The sequence below is a fragment of the Rana temporaria genome, chromosome 9 (genome assembly GCF_905171775.1).
Source record: "Rana temporaria chromosome 9, aRanTem1.1, whole genome shotgun sequence".
NCBI classification, from domain to species: Eukaryota; Metazoa; Chordata; class Amphibia; order Anura; family Ranidae; genus Rana; species Rana temporaria.
In genome coordinates this window covers 37589686-37607989 of record NC_053497.1, presented here as the reverse complement: position 1 = coordinate 37607989, position 18304 = coordinate 37589686, and the positions used below count along the sequence as shown (strand labels likewise).

Below are 18304 nucleotides of genomic sequence, written 5' to 3'. Positions count from 1 at the left end.
GTGTGTTCTAACTGAAGGGGGGGTGGCCTCACTAGGGGAAATGACTAATCGCTGTTCATACATTGTATGAAGAGAAGATCAGCATTTCTCCCCCTGACAGGACCTGGAGCTGTGTGTTTACACACACAGCTCTCGGTTCTCGCTCTATAACGAGCGATCGCGGGTGCCGGGCGGTGATCGCGCCCGCCGAGCACGTGCACGCGCCCCTATTGGCTGATTCGCGAGATGACATTTAGCTACGTGATCTCACGCAGCCGTGCCGACCTGCGCCGTATAACTGCGGCGGCTGGTCAGCAAGCAGTTAAGTGGTTAAATGAACACATTTAGAAATTAAAAAACGAACCTTTACACCCCCTTTAAGGAAATTGTTTAATAAACAATTATCTATTATGTAAAAGTAGTTCTTATACAATATTTGGACATTCTGCTCCCATACAAGCAGGGCCGGTGCAAGGATTTTTGCCCACACAGGTGAAAGGAGCATTTTGTTCCATTAGGAGCCATCCGTCTGCTCAGTGGGGATCAGTGGACAGATCCCCCGCTTAGCATGCAAAAGGGGACAAATAATACATCTCATTATACATCACATCTAGTAGATGGACTATTGAGGCGCAGAAAGGGACAGGGGCTGTGTATCCTATGCAATCTATTGAGCCAAAGAAACTCCTCCTAGAGCAGGGGCAGCACAGAGCCCACACAGGTAAAGGAATTCTGGGGATAGGGTTGCCACCTGTCTGGGTTTTTGAATCCTGTGTCTGGGTTTTAGCCCGCCTGAGACCCGCACACATCAGTGGCAGCCCCTCAGCACCAATCCTCCTCTCCCCTACTGTCGGCTTCCAGTGCTTTTAATTATATGGGAAAGGGTGGGGGAAGTGAGAGTAAACTCCCATGTATGATGTTCACCTATAGGTACACCTATAATTAGGTACAGTAAATATCTCCAAAGCGTGCACCATTTAGGAGATATTTTCTTTAGATGCAAACGGTGACATCACCAGCGCATGCACTCTGAAGGAACGACATTCCCGTGACATTCTTTCAGAGCCGTGCCATAAACAGCGACTCCCACACATGCATACTAGCACATTATGACTTAAACCGCCCGGGCGCCAATTTGCACCATTTAGGAGATATTTTCTTTAGATGCAAACGGTGACATCACCAGCGCATGCGCTCTGAAGGAACGACATTCCCGTGACATTCTTTCAGAGCCGTGCCATAAACAGCGACTCCCACACATGCATACTAGCACATTATGACTTAAATCGCCCGGGCGCCAATTTTTTTTTATGTAGTCTACTACTGCTTTAACAGCATCCCCACCTCCACTCTGGATCCTCCAGCCTCCCCCTTGTGCAGAGCTCAGCATCCGATCAGCTGATCTGGTAAAGTGAAAGGAGGGAGAATGGTTTCAGCATTGTGGAGAACAAAGCAAGCAGTGGAAGCAGCGGTGACAGGCCCGTCCAGAGCTCCATCACATCCATCTGAACTGTGCAGAATTTCTTCTTCTTTCTCTACTTCTGTGAGTCTCCCCCTCCCCTCCGCACTGTGACTGAGGCTGCTATGTGTGTACGGCTCTCTGGATGTGTTTACCCACCATTCACCTTCTCCAGGGGGAAGAGGGGGCAGCTGCATGTGGTCTTGCTGGTCAGTGGTCTTTTTCTACTAGAGGGGATGGGCAAGGTCCCTCTTATCACCGCTCTACAGTCCTCCAAGCTAGAGGTCTTTTTTAACTGGGGGGGGAGGAGAAGGGGATTTCGTATATTTATGGATGGGGGTCCCCTCTTATCACCCCCTTGCAGTCCTCCTTGCTTGGGGTCTTCTATAACTGGAGGGGGCAGGGAGGCAAATTCCTGTATAAATGGATGGGGGTGCCCTCTTATCACCCCCCTGCAGTCCTCCCAGCTGGGAGTCTTCTTTAACTGGAGGGGGGTTCCTATGTTCCTGGATGGGGATCCCTCTTATCACCCCCCTGCAGTTCTCTCCTAGTTGGTGGTCTTCTATAACTGGAGGGGGTAGGGAGGCAAATTCCTGTATAACTGGATGGGGTCCCCCATATCACCCCCCAACAATCATGGGGTTCTTCTATAAATGGACGGGGAAGAGAGGGTAATTCCTGTATTCCTGAATTGGGGTGCCTTCTTATCAGCCCCCCCCCCCCCACAAGCCTCCCAGCTGGGGGTCTTCTTTAACCGGAGGGGGTTTCCTATGTTTCTGGATGGGGTTCTCCTCTTATCACCCTCCTGCAGTTCTCCCACCTGGGGGTTCTCTTTAACTGGAGGGGGGAGGAAATGGAGTCCCTGTATTCCTGGATGGGGGTCCCCTCTTATCACCCCTTGCAGTCCTCCTAGATGGGGCTCTTCCTTATATGGAGGGAGGAAAATTCCTGTATTCCTCGATGAGAGTTCCTATTGATCCCCCCCTGCAGTCCTCCTAGCTGCAGGTCTTCCTCATCTAGGGTGACTAGACATCCCCGGTTTCCGGGGACAGTCCCCGGATTGAGGACCCAGTTTTGTCCCCGGATTGAATTTAACTAGGGGCAGGGGCAATTTAAAAGACAGTCAGTGCAGAATAAAAAGAACAATTCTGAATTACACCCCCCCCCCCCTGCTCCACCGCAACTACTAGCTTAGGGGGGTGATTGTTATGTACATAGGCAGAACGGTGGTCTGCCTATGTAAACAAAGCAGATCGCCGTTCTGTCAGTATGGAAGACATTGACCCTGAGTTCCTGCAAAGCAGGTACAGAGATCTTTGCCTTCCCTTAGTAAAAGCAACTCCCCCACAGTAACAAAACACTTGTTAGGCACACATTTAACCCTTTGATTGCCCTAGATATTATCCTCGTCTCAGCCAGTGTCATTAGTACAGTGACAGTGCATATTTTTAGCACTGCTCACTGTATTAGTGTCACTGGTTCCCACAAAGTGTCACTTAGTGTCCGTGCTATCGCAGTCCAGCAATGAGTCACTGATTGCCACCATTACTAGTAAAAAAACATGTCCCCGGATTTCATTTAAAAAATCTGGTCACCTTATCCTTATCTAGAGGGGGGAGGGAAGTACATGCTGCTGTAGTGTATTACAATATGTACAGTATGTGTGTGTGTTTGTGCAAGGATTGAGGGGACTCAAAGTGGGTAGAAAGCTAGACATGGAGAGGAAGGTGGGCTGTTGTAGTAGTTGTAGCAATGAAATGAACCTACAGTTAAATTCAGGTGACGGGTTTGTTTTTATTGCAATTTCTTTTAATGTTCCCATTTACAGATTGAACTTTGGAACTGATAAGAAACTATTTGTTCAGCAGTCACTGATTGCCAGCACTGTATATAAAAGAATGAACAAAAGACATTTGATTACTTCTGCTGTGTGAAAAATGGAGGTCTCATGGTTGTCAACAATGCTTCTGGCTTTGACCATCTTCTGTATATTCATGTATTCTTCATGGAAGGCAATGTATAGAAGAGGTAACCTACCTCCTGGGCCGACACCTCTTCCTGTCATTGGGAGTGTTCTACAGATTAAGCGAGGAAAGCTGGCCAGATCTTTAATGGAGGTCAGTGCTTATGTCTTTTGAACTTTTTGAATTTATAGGCGAACCACCACAGGGTATATCAGTGTTGCCAACCTACCAGATTGAAATTTACTGGCACGACACCCAAAATTTACTGGCGCAGCCACGTTTTTACTAGCATTTCACAAAAGTTACTAAATTACATTTTTAGGGGCAAATTTCAGTATTTAGGTTACAATCAAGTACGCTAGGCAAAGGTACAGTAAAGGTAAAAAAACATATTTTTGTTATTTTCTATATAATTAGGGCAAATTATTTAGTCACACCACCCCCTGCCTTATCCCCCTCTGCCACCAACACCCCCTGCCTTCACCCCCCTCTGCGCTGCCACCAACAACCCCTGTCTCCATCCCCCACCCTCTGTGGTGCCACCATCCCCCTCTGCGGTGCCACCAACACCCCCTGCCTCCAATCACCCCCTGTCACTAACACCCTCTGCCTCCAATCTCCCCCTGTCTCCATTGCCCCCTGCCTCCATCTCCCTCTGCGGTGCCACCGCAGCCACCATAACCCCCCTGCCTCCAATCTCCATGTGCAGTTCCAAGCCAAACTGATCTTGGCTATTTTTACTGGCACATTCCCGCAACCACGGACATTTACGAACGGGAGAAAAAAGTGCCAGTTTTTACGAACTGTCCGTAAAAATACGAACGCTTGGCAACACTGGGGTACATGTGCATAAACCCAGGGGCTTGCAAATATAGTCACAGGTGCATGATTATTATGTGGGAGCACATGGGTCCCTGAAAGTGTGAATTTGGACACATCTGCACTTTTAATGCCCTCTGTTTACCTGCTATGACCACACCACTCCTGATAGCAATGGCCACAAAGGTGCTTGCAGATATAACCAAGGGCATCCAGCTTGTGATTACCATCATTTGACAGCAGTCATATCACAGTATTTATCCCTATGCAACATGTGGCTATGATAAACAGTAATCCCAAGTTTAGGAGATTTTCTGCCTTCTAGCTGGAACCCATAAAATATTTTTTTTTAGGCCTGGCACACTGGCATAGCTCCCAACTGTCCTGGATTTTGAGGGACTGGCCCTGATTTGGCCCTGAGTATGGAAGTCAAAGACTCCAGCTCTGTGACTGCCTGGAGCCACGTGACGTCACTTCCGCATATGTGCGGGGGAGCCACCGGTCACAGCACACTCACCTGAAGAAAAGGCACAGAACACATGCACTGATGACATTATCGGCACGGTAAACAGTATATTTCTCTTGAATGGTGCACGTTTAGGAGATATTTACAGTACCTATAGGTAAGTCTTATTCTAGGCTTAAATATAGGTACATCCTATACAGGAAGGTTTACCACCCACCCCTGAAAAAATGAAAAGCCAGCAGCTACACATACTGCAGCTGTTGACTTTTAATAATAGGACACCTGTCCTGGAGTTCAACATTGTTGACAGCGCAGCTCATGTTTCTGTCTGCTGTCGGGTGCTGCCACCACCAATGCTGGTAAGAGAACCCGGGTAGTGAAGCATTATGGCATTATGTTATGTCTTTACTGTGCAATGCACAAGGCACCGCTGCACTCTCCTACTGGCCTGGCAGCAGGGGGAGAAGGAGGGAGCCGAGTTGCTGACATAATGCGCCTCGGCCCAGTTTCCTGGAAGTGGGGACAGGATACCTGTCAAAGACAGTCATCCACTCCCCCCTCTCCCTCGAAAGGTGCCACATGTGGCACCGGAGGGGGGGGGAGGAGACAAATGAGCGGAAGTTCCACTTTTGGGTGGAACTCCGCTTTAAGCATCATTAAAATTACTGCTCTTTTAAAAGCAATCTTTTTTAAATGTTTTTTTTTTTGCATTTATACATGTTCCCCAGGGCAATACACGGCCCCCACACCCTTTTTATGGCCAATAACTTGCAAATAAGCCTTCAAAATAGTGGCTATTGATTTTTTCTGTTTGGGTCCTATAGACTTTTGAAATGTTTAATGCCGCGTACACACAATCATTTTTCGGCATTAAAAAAAACAATGTTTTTAAAAATGTAATTTAAAATGATCGTGTGTGGGCTTCACATCGTTTTTCATCTTCTGAAAAACAACAAAAAAAAAATTCGAACATGCTGCATTTTTTCACGTCGTTTTTCAAAATGACGTTTTTCGTGTTGTAAAAAATGATTGTGTGTGGGCAAAAACGACGTTTTAAACCCACGCATGCCCAGAAGCAAGTTAAGAGACGGGAGCGCTTGTTCTGGTAAAACTACCGTTCATAATGGAGTAAGCACATTCATCACGCTGTAACAGACAAAAAAGCGCGAATCGTCTTTTACTAACAAGGAATCAGCTAAAAGCAGCCCAAAGGCGAATAGAACTTCCCCTTTAGAGTGCAGTCGTACGTGTTGTACGTCACCGCTCTTTGTTCATCATTTTTCAAAAACGATGGTGTGTGGGCAACATCGTTTTTAATGATGATGTTGGAAAAACTTTGTTTTTTGGACATGCTGAAAGGTGAAATTTTTTTTCATGCCAAAAAACGATCGTGTGTACGCGGCATAAGATTTCTGGCACAAACCAAACCAAGGGGTGTTTGGCCCATCTCTATCCATCTCTCTCATTAATACTTTGTCATGTACTCTCTTTGTATTTTGTCCACCTTCACCTCCACCCATTATCTCACTCACTGTCCAATCACTTAAAAAACAAGGTTGATGCAATTCATGAAGATACCTCCGCTGTACAGATAGACGTCTGCACTTAACATACCCTGTCTAAGAACACATTCAATTCTTTCCTCTTTTGACCTTGCTACTATGTAAGAAGTTACCAAACTTGTCTCAGATGCCCACCTAACTCCCTTGCAACTACTACAGTCACCCTTTTTCTCTATCCTATGCATTCTCACTCACATCTTTAATCTCTCCCTCTGAAACCTTCCCCTCTACTTTAAAGCATGTCATACTTAATGAGTTGCCGAAAGAAGCCGAACGTCGGTGCTCAGGCGCCGTATAGAGCCGACTCGCAGTCCGGCCTCTTTTGGCAACTCGTGACGCGCTGAATGCGCCGGTCGGAAGCATGTCAAGCAATTATGAATGCCCAGTCCCGCAGATTACTTACCCGGAAGCCGCGGTGAACATATATATGTAAAACGGTATGTACGGCAAGGAGATTAAAAAAAACAGCCTAATGTCATTCTAACAACTCTGCTGAATGTAATGTTAACAAATTTTTTATGGGTGAACCCCCGCTTTAACTACAATTCTGTCTCCTTCTTTCCATTCCCTCCTTTCTCTCTATTGTAGCCTATTTCCTCACATGGTGAGATAATATTTGAATATATTTGTATAGTTTTGTTATTTTAGTCTCACTGACTGGACAGCTTTGTTGTTTTATTCAGCTTGGTCAAAAGTATGGTTCAGTCTATACTCTTTATTTCGGATCTAAACCAGTGATCATGTTGTGTGGATATGAGGCAGTCAAAGAAGCTCTTGTTGACCATGCAGATGAATTTGCTGACCGGGGAAATCTTGGAACAATTGATGATGTTGTGTCTGGGGTTGGTAAGTTTTTGTCTCAATAACTAAAGTGTAATTACCTTGCACTAGTATTACTCAGGAATTTAGATATAACTGGATCGATGCTGGACCTTTGGGTCTCAGCTATTGCAGTTGCAGAGTCATCTGTAGTCACTATGCCCACCCCTCCTCTCCGCTTGCACAGTCACAGAGAACTTTGTATTATGTGAACCCATTCATGAATTGCTAAGCCTTCTGTTAATAGACAGCAGAGGACAGGGGCAGGCAGAGCAGCTGCTGTGTGTGAGAAAGAAGCATCTCTCCTGTCAGATAGATGTACTCAGGGCCTTGTAGGCAGGGCAAAAAGGGCAGCTGCCCTGAGCCCTGTCATGGTTGTGGGGCCCAAGACAGCTGCCTCATACTTGCCAACTATACCAGTGAAATTCCTTGAAGTTTTAGTCCTTTGCTGTATCCTGATATCTCAGTGTGAAGTGCTGCTACTAATGCTGCTCAGCGCTGCCCTATTGTGTACAGAGGACTCACCTGCAAACCCTGGCCTGGATTCAAGAAGCAATTGCGCCTGTGTAACCATAAGTTACACAGCGCAATTGCTTACTTGCCCCGGCGTAACGAATGCTCCTGATTCAGGAACCTCGTTACGCCGTCTGCAGCCTAAGATATGCGCGGCATAAGGCTCTTATGCCCGCATATCTTAGGCTGCATTCTTGCGATGGCCGATAGGTGGCGTTCCCGTTGTGCTCAGCGTATAGTATGCAAATTGCATACTAACGCCGATTCACAACGTTGCGCGAGCCTTGCGTACGCAATTTACGTTGTTTCCGTACGGCGGTTTTCGCGTAAGGCTGCCCCTGCTATTAGCAGGGGCAGCCAATGTTACGTATACCCGTCGTTCCCGCGTCGCGAAATTTGAAAGTTACGTAGTTTGCGTAAGTGAATCGTGAATGGCGCTGGACGCCATTCACGTTCACTTTGAAGCAAATGACGTCCTTGCGACGTCATTTGCCGCAATGCACGTCGGGAAAGTTTCCCGACGGAGCATGCGCTCTACGCTCGGCGCGGGAACGCGCCTAATTTAAATGATTCCCGCCCCCTACGGGATCATTTCAATTGCGCGCGCTTACGCCGGGCATTTTGCCGGCGCGCCCACGCAATTTACGGAGCTACTGCTCCGTGAATCAAGGGCAGCGCAGTAAATTTGCGGGGGCGCAGGGAAAAAACGTTGCCCTGCGCCTCCGTAAAAAATGCGCAAATCTACTTGAATCCGGGCCCCTGTGTTTACATGTAAATAGCCATCATTCATATGTAAATAACGAGAGCATTCATATGTAAATAGCTGAGGCTGGAGGCATTCATATGTAAATAAAGGCAGCATGCATATGTATATCATGCCCCTCTGCAGTGAAGAAATTATGTGCTGTAACCTCTAGCATCCAATCAGTAAGTGGTATTGATATGCTGTAACTTCTGGCAATCAATTCCAATCACTGCCTGATCTAATACAGTAAACAGATTTTACGTCTAGCTGATATTTATTGTATGTCTCAGAGCAGGTGGAGAGCAAAATTGCATGGTGGGGCCCCAAGATTTTTTTTGCCCGTGGTCCAATCAACATTAAAGACGACCCTAGCTGTACTTCCAGCACTCCGGGTGTACAGTAAACAGATAAGTCTAGAGGTGGCATGCGCCTCATTGGACTTAACCCATAGTAAGCCAGCAGATTTTTGAAAGTTCAGAATTCCTGGAATTTAGCTTCAAATTGGAACTAAAACACAAAATTGCTAGAAATAAGACTTTCTCTTTTGCCAAAATACTTCTTTCTATTACCAATTGTTAGTGTACACACATTTACTTTTTCAGGCAGATATTTCAAATGTGTCTGGTGTATAATGATTGAGTAGAAATATCCAACAGTTGGTAACTTTTCTGCATGAAGTAGTAATCCAAATTTGCAATTATTTATTTTCAAGGATTTGTGGGGAAGGATGATGGAGGTGGAAAGACAATTGGATGGGATTGTAGAGGGGGGAGTGTGGGGTGGCATTACAAAGACTGGACTATGGGGTAAGATGGTGAGAGGTAGATATGTGCAATTTGTTTTGGTCCGAATATAAATTCTGACAAATTTTGGGTTATTTGGAGATTCGGATGTATCCTCATTTTGTTCATGCAATTTTGTTTATATTTCAGCTCTCAGTGGGAAAGCCCGATGACAGCTGATAAGTCATTGGTTGTTAAGGACACGGCGGCCGGTGTCCCAGCCCTCTCCTTAACAACCAGCTATTCTTTACACAAAATGTGGTCGATAATTTTTTGACCAATTTGAATTGTTTTGAAAATTTGGAATGAGTAAGTTATGCAGAAGTGGTGGAGGGATGAGGTTGTGGATGTGGGATTGTGAAGGGGGAATTAGAGGTGAGAATTTGGAGGGCGTGAGGTTTCATGCACCTTTGACTTATTTTACCTTATGAGTATAATGAGTAAAATATTTAATCTACCTAATGTTTTTACTCTGGCATCTATCATCAGGATGGTGACAGACTAAAATTTCCAATAAGATTAACCACAGGGGCTTTACTGCTTAACTGCAGATAGGAAACTGGAACTTTATTACAGGGAAAGACATAGGGGCAGATCCACAAAAGCATTACGCCGGCGTATCTATTGATATAAAAGGAAAAGCTGCGCTGCAAGTTGAATCAACATAAATAATCAATTATGTTTAAAAGTACACAAAATCCCAGTGCAACACTGAAAAAAAGATTAGTGCAAAAGTCCATATAAATACATACTTGGTCTGCGTTCCACTTACAATAAAGTTGGTCTGACATAGAGGATTGGTGATACAGGAGAGAGAGTGGCAGTCTATCCAGGACCCCTATTGACCCATGTTATACATGCCTGAATTTATTCTTGCTCTGGTAAGCAGTTGGTACATAAGTGGTGGTGGATTTGTCATCTGATTCACAAGATTTTTACCTGGATATTTAGCTTCACCTATTCGGAGAACTTTCTGTCACTTCCTGCAATCCTCTGTGATACATCCTATATGGACTTTTGCACTAATCTTTTTTTCAGTGTTGCACTGGGATTTTGTGTACTTTTAAACATAATTGATTATTTATGTTGATTCAACTTGCAGCGCAGCTTTTCCTTTTATATTGTATTTATGTGTGTATCTTACATATAAGTTGCAGCAGCCTTTTTTTTATTTTTATTTTTTTCATTATATATTTTTTTCACATATTTTTATAGTGTCATCACTATTTCACTTATTAGACCTGCGCAGTATCTTCCTATTTTATGTATCTATTGATATGCCGGCGTAATTTTAAATTTCCCACGTCGTATCTTTGTTTTGTATCTACAAAACAAGATACGACGGCATCTTGGATGGATCCGACAGGCGTACGTCTTAGTACGCCGTCGGATCATAGGTGCAATATTTCGGCGGCCGCTAGGTGGCGTTTCCGTCGAATTCCGCGTCGAGTATGCAAATTAGCTAGTTACGGCGATCCACGAACGTACGTCCGGTCGGCGCATTTTTTTACGTCGTTTGCGTTCGGCTTTTTCCCGCGTATAGTTAAAGCTGCTATTATGAGGCGTACTCAATGTTAAGTATGGGCGTCGTTCCCGCGTACAATTTTGAATTTTTTACTTAGTTTGCGTAAGTCGTTCGCGAATAGGAATTTGCGTAGAATGACGTCACCGTCGTAAGCATTGTCTGGTTCCGGTTTAATTTCGAGCATGCGCACTGGGATACCCCCACGGACGGCGCATGCGCAGTTAAAAAAAAAACGTCGTTTACGTCGGGTCGAGAGAAGCGCCGATCTACGTGGATCTGCCCCTTAGAGCACACCATAGATGCAGCTACAAATTTATAAACACTGCCATTTAATTGTTGAAGATTATATCTCTACTTGATTCTGATATACAGTAGTTTTTTTTTTATAATCACATTTATTTTATTTTATTATTAACTTCAACTTTCCATTCAGCATTGTACATTCTTACGCTCCATTGTTTACATAAAAGACACAAATGAACATTGCAGGAAAGAACTAGATACAAAATTGTATCAAAAGTTGATCAATTATACTAACCCCCCCCCCCCCCCCCCAAAGAAAAAAGGAGGAGAAAAAGGAAAGATGAAGGGGGAAAAAAAAGAAAAGAAGAAATGGGAGCCTAAAAAATAAGATTAATAGCTCACCCCCCCCCCCCTTCCACACCATCCCTGGCTGCGGGTGGAGTAAGTCTGCTCTGTCCCTACCCACTCCATTCCACTCTACGTGTGTTCTCCTACTGTGTCCTTCTATGCCACTTAGGCAAGGGGAAGGGGAAAAAACCCTTCCTACTTCCAAAGAGGCCACTAATGGCCATGGTGTCTATTCTTACAGTAGTTGTTGTGCAACCCTGTTAGGACCCCGCCAATGGACTGAAAACCAATGATAACAAGGTAGGCAATGCAAGAAGACCCCTGGCCCACCCTTCAGGAACCAAAACAGTAGACCAGGAGAAAACCTGAAGCGATCACAATACCATAAATTTGGGTAAGTGAATGGAGCTTTTAGGTGATTTTTTTTATAAAACCTTTAGATCCTTTAGATCTGTTCAAGGAAATTGCAGTGGAATACGTTTTTATATTTCATATTTAGACTAAAGATCAACTTTAATATCCTTAATATAATGTATCTTTAATCTAGTCATTGTTACTTAGGAGTGGGCTTTAGCAATGGAGAAACTTGGAAGAGCCTTCGGCGATTCACTCTCATGAGTCTTAGAAATTTTGGAATGGGCAAAAGAAGTATTGAAGAAAGAATCCAGGAAGAAGCTCGATGTCTAGTAGCAGAACTAAAATCTTACAAAGGTATACAGCTGCCCATGGTATTTGTCGTTTTATCCTCATTTTAGAGTGTAATTGAAACCAAAAAATATTGGACAAACCTCAAAACCACATAATTATATTATCCAGAGCTCACAGTAGATCAACTTTCAGTCACCAACTTATTGTAAAAAAATGACTTATAGTGGACTGCCACAGATAAATAATAACCTTTATATTACAGGATAAATCCACTTTAGGATACATAAGCATTTGGAGTGTCAAGTACTCCTAGGACACTCTACATTCTTGAGCATTTAGTCTACCACTCCGACCTGCAAAAACTATCTTTAAGCCAATGATAATCAACCTTTGGCTATCATGGCATAGCCGGATTCATTACATGTGCATAAGTTTTATACATAATGGTATTACTGTTTGTGGTCCCATACATTGTGGTTCCTAGTGTGTGTCTACATGATAAATGTAATGGAATTTTGGATCACTTTTAAATATGCCATATTTTGATCAGCATAGGCCCAGATTCTCATACATTTACGTTGCTCCTGGGCAGCGTAACGTATGTGATTTACGTTACACCGCCGCAGGTTTACAGGTTTACAGCCTGATTCTCAGAACACTTACCTGTAAACTTGCGGCGGTGTATTGTTAAATCGCTCGGCGCAAGCCCGCCCCATTTGAGCGTACTGCGCATGCTCCGTCGGGTAAATTACCCGACGTGCATTGCGCTAAATGACGTCGCCCCGACGTCATTTGCTTAGAGGTTTACGTAAATGGCGTCCAGCGCCATTCACGGACGTCTTACGCAAACGACGTAATTTTTTTTAAATTCGACGCGGGAACGACGGCCATGCTTAACATTGGTTGCCCCTCCTAATAGCAGGGGCAACCTTACGCGTCGCGTACGCTACGGAAACGACGTAAATTCTCAGCGTCGACCGCGCGTATGTTCGGGAATCTCGCGTAATTACCTAATTTGCATAGACGACGGGGAAAACGACGATGCGACACCTAGCGGCGGGAAAAAAAATTGCTTTTAAGATCTGACAGCGTAACAGCCTTACGCCTGTCAGATCTAATGGGTATCTAAGAATCAGTCGCATAGATACCCGGGGCCAGATGAGGAGTTACGACGGCGCAAATGGTGTTGCGCCGTCGTAACGCCTTTGAGAATCTGGGCCAGTGTTTCTAACCTTGGAATAACCCTTTCTGGAAGATACTTGTATTTATTTGAGATGGACATTGAATGGGATGCTAACTAATTGTCATGCCAGGTGGAGATTATTTCTTAGGAGGCACCACTTTTTGCATAAAATAGTTACTGTATATAAGTCTCTTCTACATATTTGTATATTATTACATTGCCTAGGATTTGTATGTGTGTGTGTTTTTTTTTTTTTTAAGGAATACAGGACCATAGTAGATGGTTGTTTTTAAAGGGTATACATTTTTATGTTTGTCTTTTATCATTAGAAGAAATAAAGGTTTATATAAAACAACTGGGTGCAGTTGTTCTATGCATATTTTTTTTAGTAATAGAATTTTTTTTGTTCCCTATAATCTATAGGGTTATTATTTATTTATTTATTTGTGGCAGCCCACTTAAAGCAGTTTTCTGCCCAATTCTTTTTTATTAAAAACCAGCAGCTACACATACTGCAGCTGCTGGCTTTTAATAAATGGACACTAACCTGTCCTGGAGTCCAGCAATGTCGGCACCCGCAGCTGATGTTTCCATCAGCTGTCGGATACTGCCGATGCCATTGCGGGTAAGGGTACCCGGCAGTGAAGCCTTTCCCCCCTACCCCCTGAAAGGTGCCAATTGTGGCACCGGAGAGGGGGAGGAATCCGATGAGCGGATGTTCCACTTTTGGGTGGAACTCCGCTTTAAGGTAGCTTTTTGCTTTTTGCAAATTTGCACTACAGAACGTGTTCCATAGGAAACAATGTTAAATGGACTGTAGTGCAAAATCTGCAAAATGCAAAAAGCACTAAAAATGTATAGGTGTGAATTAGGCCTAAGGTTTTCATAAACCTGTCCAATGTTTTATGAAGGTTAACATCCAAGTTGTATTTTTCTAAATGATGGAAAATGTTTCCATAAGGCCTTCCCCAGGTTTTTTTTTTTACAGTGTATAAATATGCATTTTCTGTGAAAATAATGTTATGTATAGAGAGATCTTTCAGAGGAAAGCTCTCTGTGATTTCTGTCTTGACTATGACTAGTCACTAGCCTAATTTAATGGTCTTCCTATGCAGGTTTTCCTTCTATTATGCTATTTAACATATCACTCTCTTATGCAAGTCTTTGCTTTCCATCTACTAGGCTAAGTAAACTTTGTCTGTCTTCTTATGCAGGCTATTGCCTTTCACCTTTCATGCTGTGTAACATATCACAATTTTCTGATACAGGTTATAGCCTTCCATCTGTTGTGCTGGGTAACATATTATTTTCTTCTTATACAGATATTATCTTATATCTCAAATAATTGAGGGGGGGGGGGGTTGTGGGGGACTTTATATTAAGCACAGGGTCAGCAACTAAATGAAGACTATATAAGATGACCTTAACATATTAAGTTTCAATAATGAAGTATAACATTTCACAGTAGATAATGTATAAAAGTAATTTAATGATGACTTGACATATTTATTTTTAATAATTTCAGTGACACTTCACAGTAGATACATATATAAAAGACATTTCATAAATATACATCAATATAAGCGAAATATAACACAATTCATGTACATACAAGGTGATATAGCAGCAAGTTCCAGTTATCAAAGTTGAGATATTAAAAAACAGAAATACAAAAATAACAAACACATGTATGTGGTAGTATAGTATATTTTACACAGTATATTATGAAAACATATAGGTAGATTCACAAAGAGTTAGGCCGGCTTATCAGTAGATAAGCCGACCTAACTCAAAATCTACGCCGACCTAAGTTTAAGCGTATGCTCAAACAGAGATACGCTTAAACGCTTCCATTGCGGTCGGCGTAGAATATGTAAATGAGGGGATACGGCGATTCACGAACGTATATCCAGGCCGACGCAGTACTTTTACGCCGTTTACGTAAGAGATAGGCCGCGTAAAGTTAGAGCTAGGCTCTAGTGGAATAGTAATGTCAAGTATGGCCGCCGTTCCCGCTGCGAAATTCGAAATTTTTACGTTGTTTGCGTAAGCCGTCCGCGAATCGGGATTTACGTCGTTTACGTCCACGTCGAAATCAATAGGCCCGTACGGCGTACTTAGCCGCAATGCACACTGGGAAATGTAGGCGCCCGGCGCATGCGCAGTAGCCATAAAAAGTAAAAAACGTGAGGTCAAGCCTCATTACCATTAAACACGCCCCCCCCTCCAACCCATTTGAATTAGGCGCCCTTACGCCCGCCGCGTTTACACTACGCCGCCCTAAGTAAGGAGGTAAGTGCCTTGAGAATCATGTACTTGCCTCTCTTACTTAAGGCGGCGTAGTGTAAACACGCTAGGCTACGCTGTCTTAAAATTGCACGCCCGTACCTGAATCTACCCAATAGTTTCATCCTATATTTCTCTAATGCCCTGTACACACGATCGGTCCATCCAATGAAAACGGTCTGATGGACCGTTTTCATCGGTTAACCGTGCCTACACACCATCGGTTAAAAAAACGATCGTGTCAGAAAGCGGTGACGTAAAACACAACTACGTGCTGAAAAAAACAAAGTTCAATGCTTCCAAGCATGCGTAGACTTGATTCTGAGCATGGCGCCCACACACGATCGGTTTGGACCGATGAAAACGGTCCATCAGACCGTTCTCATAGGTTTAACCGATCGTGTGTACGCGGCCTAAGCGTTTCATGGTAAACACCACTTCCTCAGAAGCGGGTGCATCCATATGTCTGCAAAACAATTTAACAAAACAATTTAATATAAACACCAAAATAATCTAAAAGGCATTAGAGAAGGGGTTAAATAAATTAAAAAAAGAATCAAATAAAAAGAAAAAAGTAATATCTAGTCCTAATGACTCACTTGGGGCTAGAATAGGTCCTGCGAACCGGAGGGACGCCATGATCATAGTCTGCATCGGGAGCTGAGGTATTATGGCCAAGTGTGGGGCGAACGCCCACATCCACATCCTCGATTGGGGGGTCTGCATGTGATGTTGAGGAGTAACAGGTGGTGATAGCTCCAAAATAAATATAGGTGCCTCATATAAAGTCCCATTTCGTATATCTCTCTTTATTATCTTCTATTTGTTGTGCTGGGTAACTTATTACTGCCTTCTTATTCTAGCCATTGCCCTTCATCTATCGTGATAACTTAAGAATGAAGACTCTAGAGCACAGGTGTCAAGCACAAGGCCTGCAGGCCGAATCCGGCCCTCCAAGCCATTTCATGTGGCCCTCGCACCTTTCCTACAGCTGTAGGAGAGCTCCAGCCCTCCTCTGGTCCTTCTCCAGACCTTACTTTCTGCTTTCAAGCAATGAATCCAGCTTATTCCCAGCAGTAGCATAAGGAAAGGGGGGTGCACTGTGATGTATAGGGAGCTTGGGGGACTCAACTTCTGTTGGTGGGTTGGCTCTTGACATCTAATGTAAGGGGAGGGGATGTGCTGGACATCTAATCTTACAGACACAACCGGCCATTTTGAGGGCAATCATAATGCTGATGCGGCCCACGATGAAATTGAGTTTGACACCCCTGCTCTAGAGTGAACCCCTGGGCACATGCCAAACCAGTCACATGTAAACATAAAAGAAAGCTTATTTGTAAAAATCTCATGCTCACGTATCCATATCTGCAGGCAAATCCATAGACCCGACTAGTATTTTGGCTAAGTGTGTTTCCAACATCATCTGCTCCATAGTTTTTGGAGACCGATTTGAATATGATGACAAAGACTACAGTATTCTCTTAAGGATACTTAATGCTATGTCAAGGGATATGAGCAGCACCTTTGGGCAGGTAGGTGGAATTTTTTTTCTAAAGCATTCTACTGTATTGGTAAATAACTAAGCAAACATATCTTGCTCTGAACCATTTATTTGTCTTGTGACAAGGCATTTATGAATAAGAGTGAGACAACACAGGAGCCTAATTGCAATAAAGTAACTGTATTTTGTTAATGATATGTTAATGTTTAATGATATTATAAAGGGAAAAAGTGATACGGTGGTGAGTTTAAGGAATCTGCACGCCCCAAATGGTTATAAATTGGAAAAGGTTCCCCAGAGGGTTTTAATTTGCTGCCAAAAATAAATACTGTATGTTATCAAAAAAAAAATGTATTGAAAAAAGTTCCACACAGAGAACATCTGTTTATGTCAAAACATGAGCTCTGGAATTTACATAAAAAAACATATACATAATGATACAGCCGTAAGAGTACATATATAAATAACATAGCATAATATAACTATATTTTGATTGTACTAGAGACCCCAACCTCGATGCGTTTCGACCTTGTAAGTAATGGTGGTCTTCCGGGGGAAAAAGGAGGAGAAACTCTAGAAAAAAATATACATGGTATAGATAAAATTTGTTCATAAAACCAAAGCAATTCTCAGCAGTGGTACATATGCATAATATTAATGTTGTTAGACATATTTACCATTAACGGCTGAAGGGGCTTAAAAACGGCTTGAGGACGCAGTTGTTGCGGGAAGCACCCCGAGCTCCCACATGGAATAGGAGTCCAAAGACACAAAGCCAGCCTAGGCGCCCATAGCTGTTAGAATGTATAATTAATAAAACATTTTTTTTAAGTATGTTTAAAAGTGATAAAAAAAATGGTAATTAATGTGAATGAAATAAGGTGCAAAGGATGTGTGAGAATAAGAAATGAATGCAATGTATTATATATTGAATATAAAGTGCGAGTATGGAACATAATTAAAAAAAAAAGGTTAATTGAGTAAAAATAAAAAGTATAATAATAAATGTAGAATGTATAAATAAATATTGAATACTAGTGCGGGGTGGGTGAAAAAGTGATGAAAAAGAGTGTGTGTAAGGAAACTAATGAATGAGTGTCGGGTGAGCGTATATATGAAGGCGGAGAGTGAGAAACTAATGCCTTGTACAGATGATCGGAATTTCTGATGGAAAAAGTCAGACAGACTGACCGTGTGTATGCCCATCGGAACTTTTCCATCGGATATTCCAAGGAATTCCGTCGGAGTTTACATAGAGAACATGTTCTCTTTTCCTCCGATGGAATTCCTTCGGAATTCCGATGTGAGTTTGGTCGTGTGTACAGGGCATTAGGGGACATAAAGCACTAAAAATGTTTTATATATGTTTGTGCATGTTGAGTAGGATAATTAATTAATGCATTGTATGTGCAAAAGTTATATATGTTGCTATGGGAAAGGACACATGGGGGAGAGATAT

The 18304-nt window shown here is 43.1% G+C and overlaps 1 protein-coding gene across 1 annotated transcript in view; it reads left to right on the top strand.

The window, feature by feature from the left end:
* The first annotated feature begins 1420 nt into the window (after positions 1-1420).
* The window catches only part of LOC120913326 (cytochrome P450 2G1-like), a 35634-nt gene continuing 18750 nt past the window's right edge, over positions 1421-18304 (top strand). Inside the window, exons 1-5 of the mRNA XM_040323195.1 lie at positions 1421-1522; positions 3267-3555; positions 6933-7095; positions 11786-11935; positions 16716-16876. Coding sequence (XP_040179129.1) covers positions 3376-3555; positions 6933-7095; positions 11786-11935; positions 16716-16876 — 654 coding nt within the window. The 5' untranslated portion in view covers positions 1421-1522; positions 3267-3375. The remainder of the gene's footprint in view (positions 1523-3266; positions 3556-6932; positions 7096-11785; positions 11936-16715; positions 16877-18304) is intronic.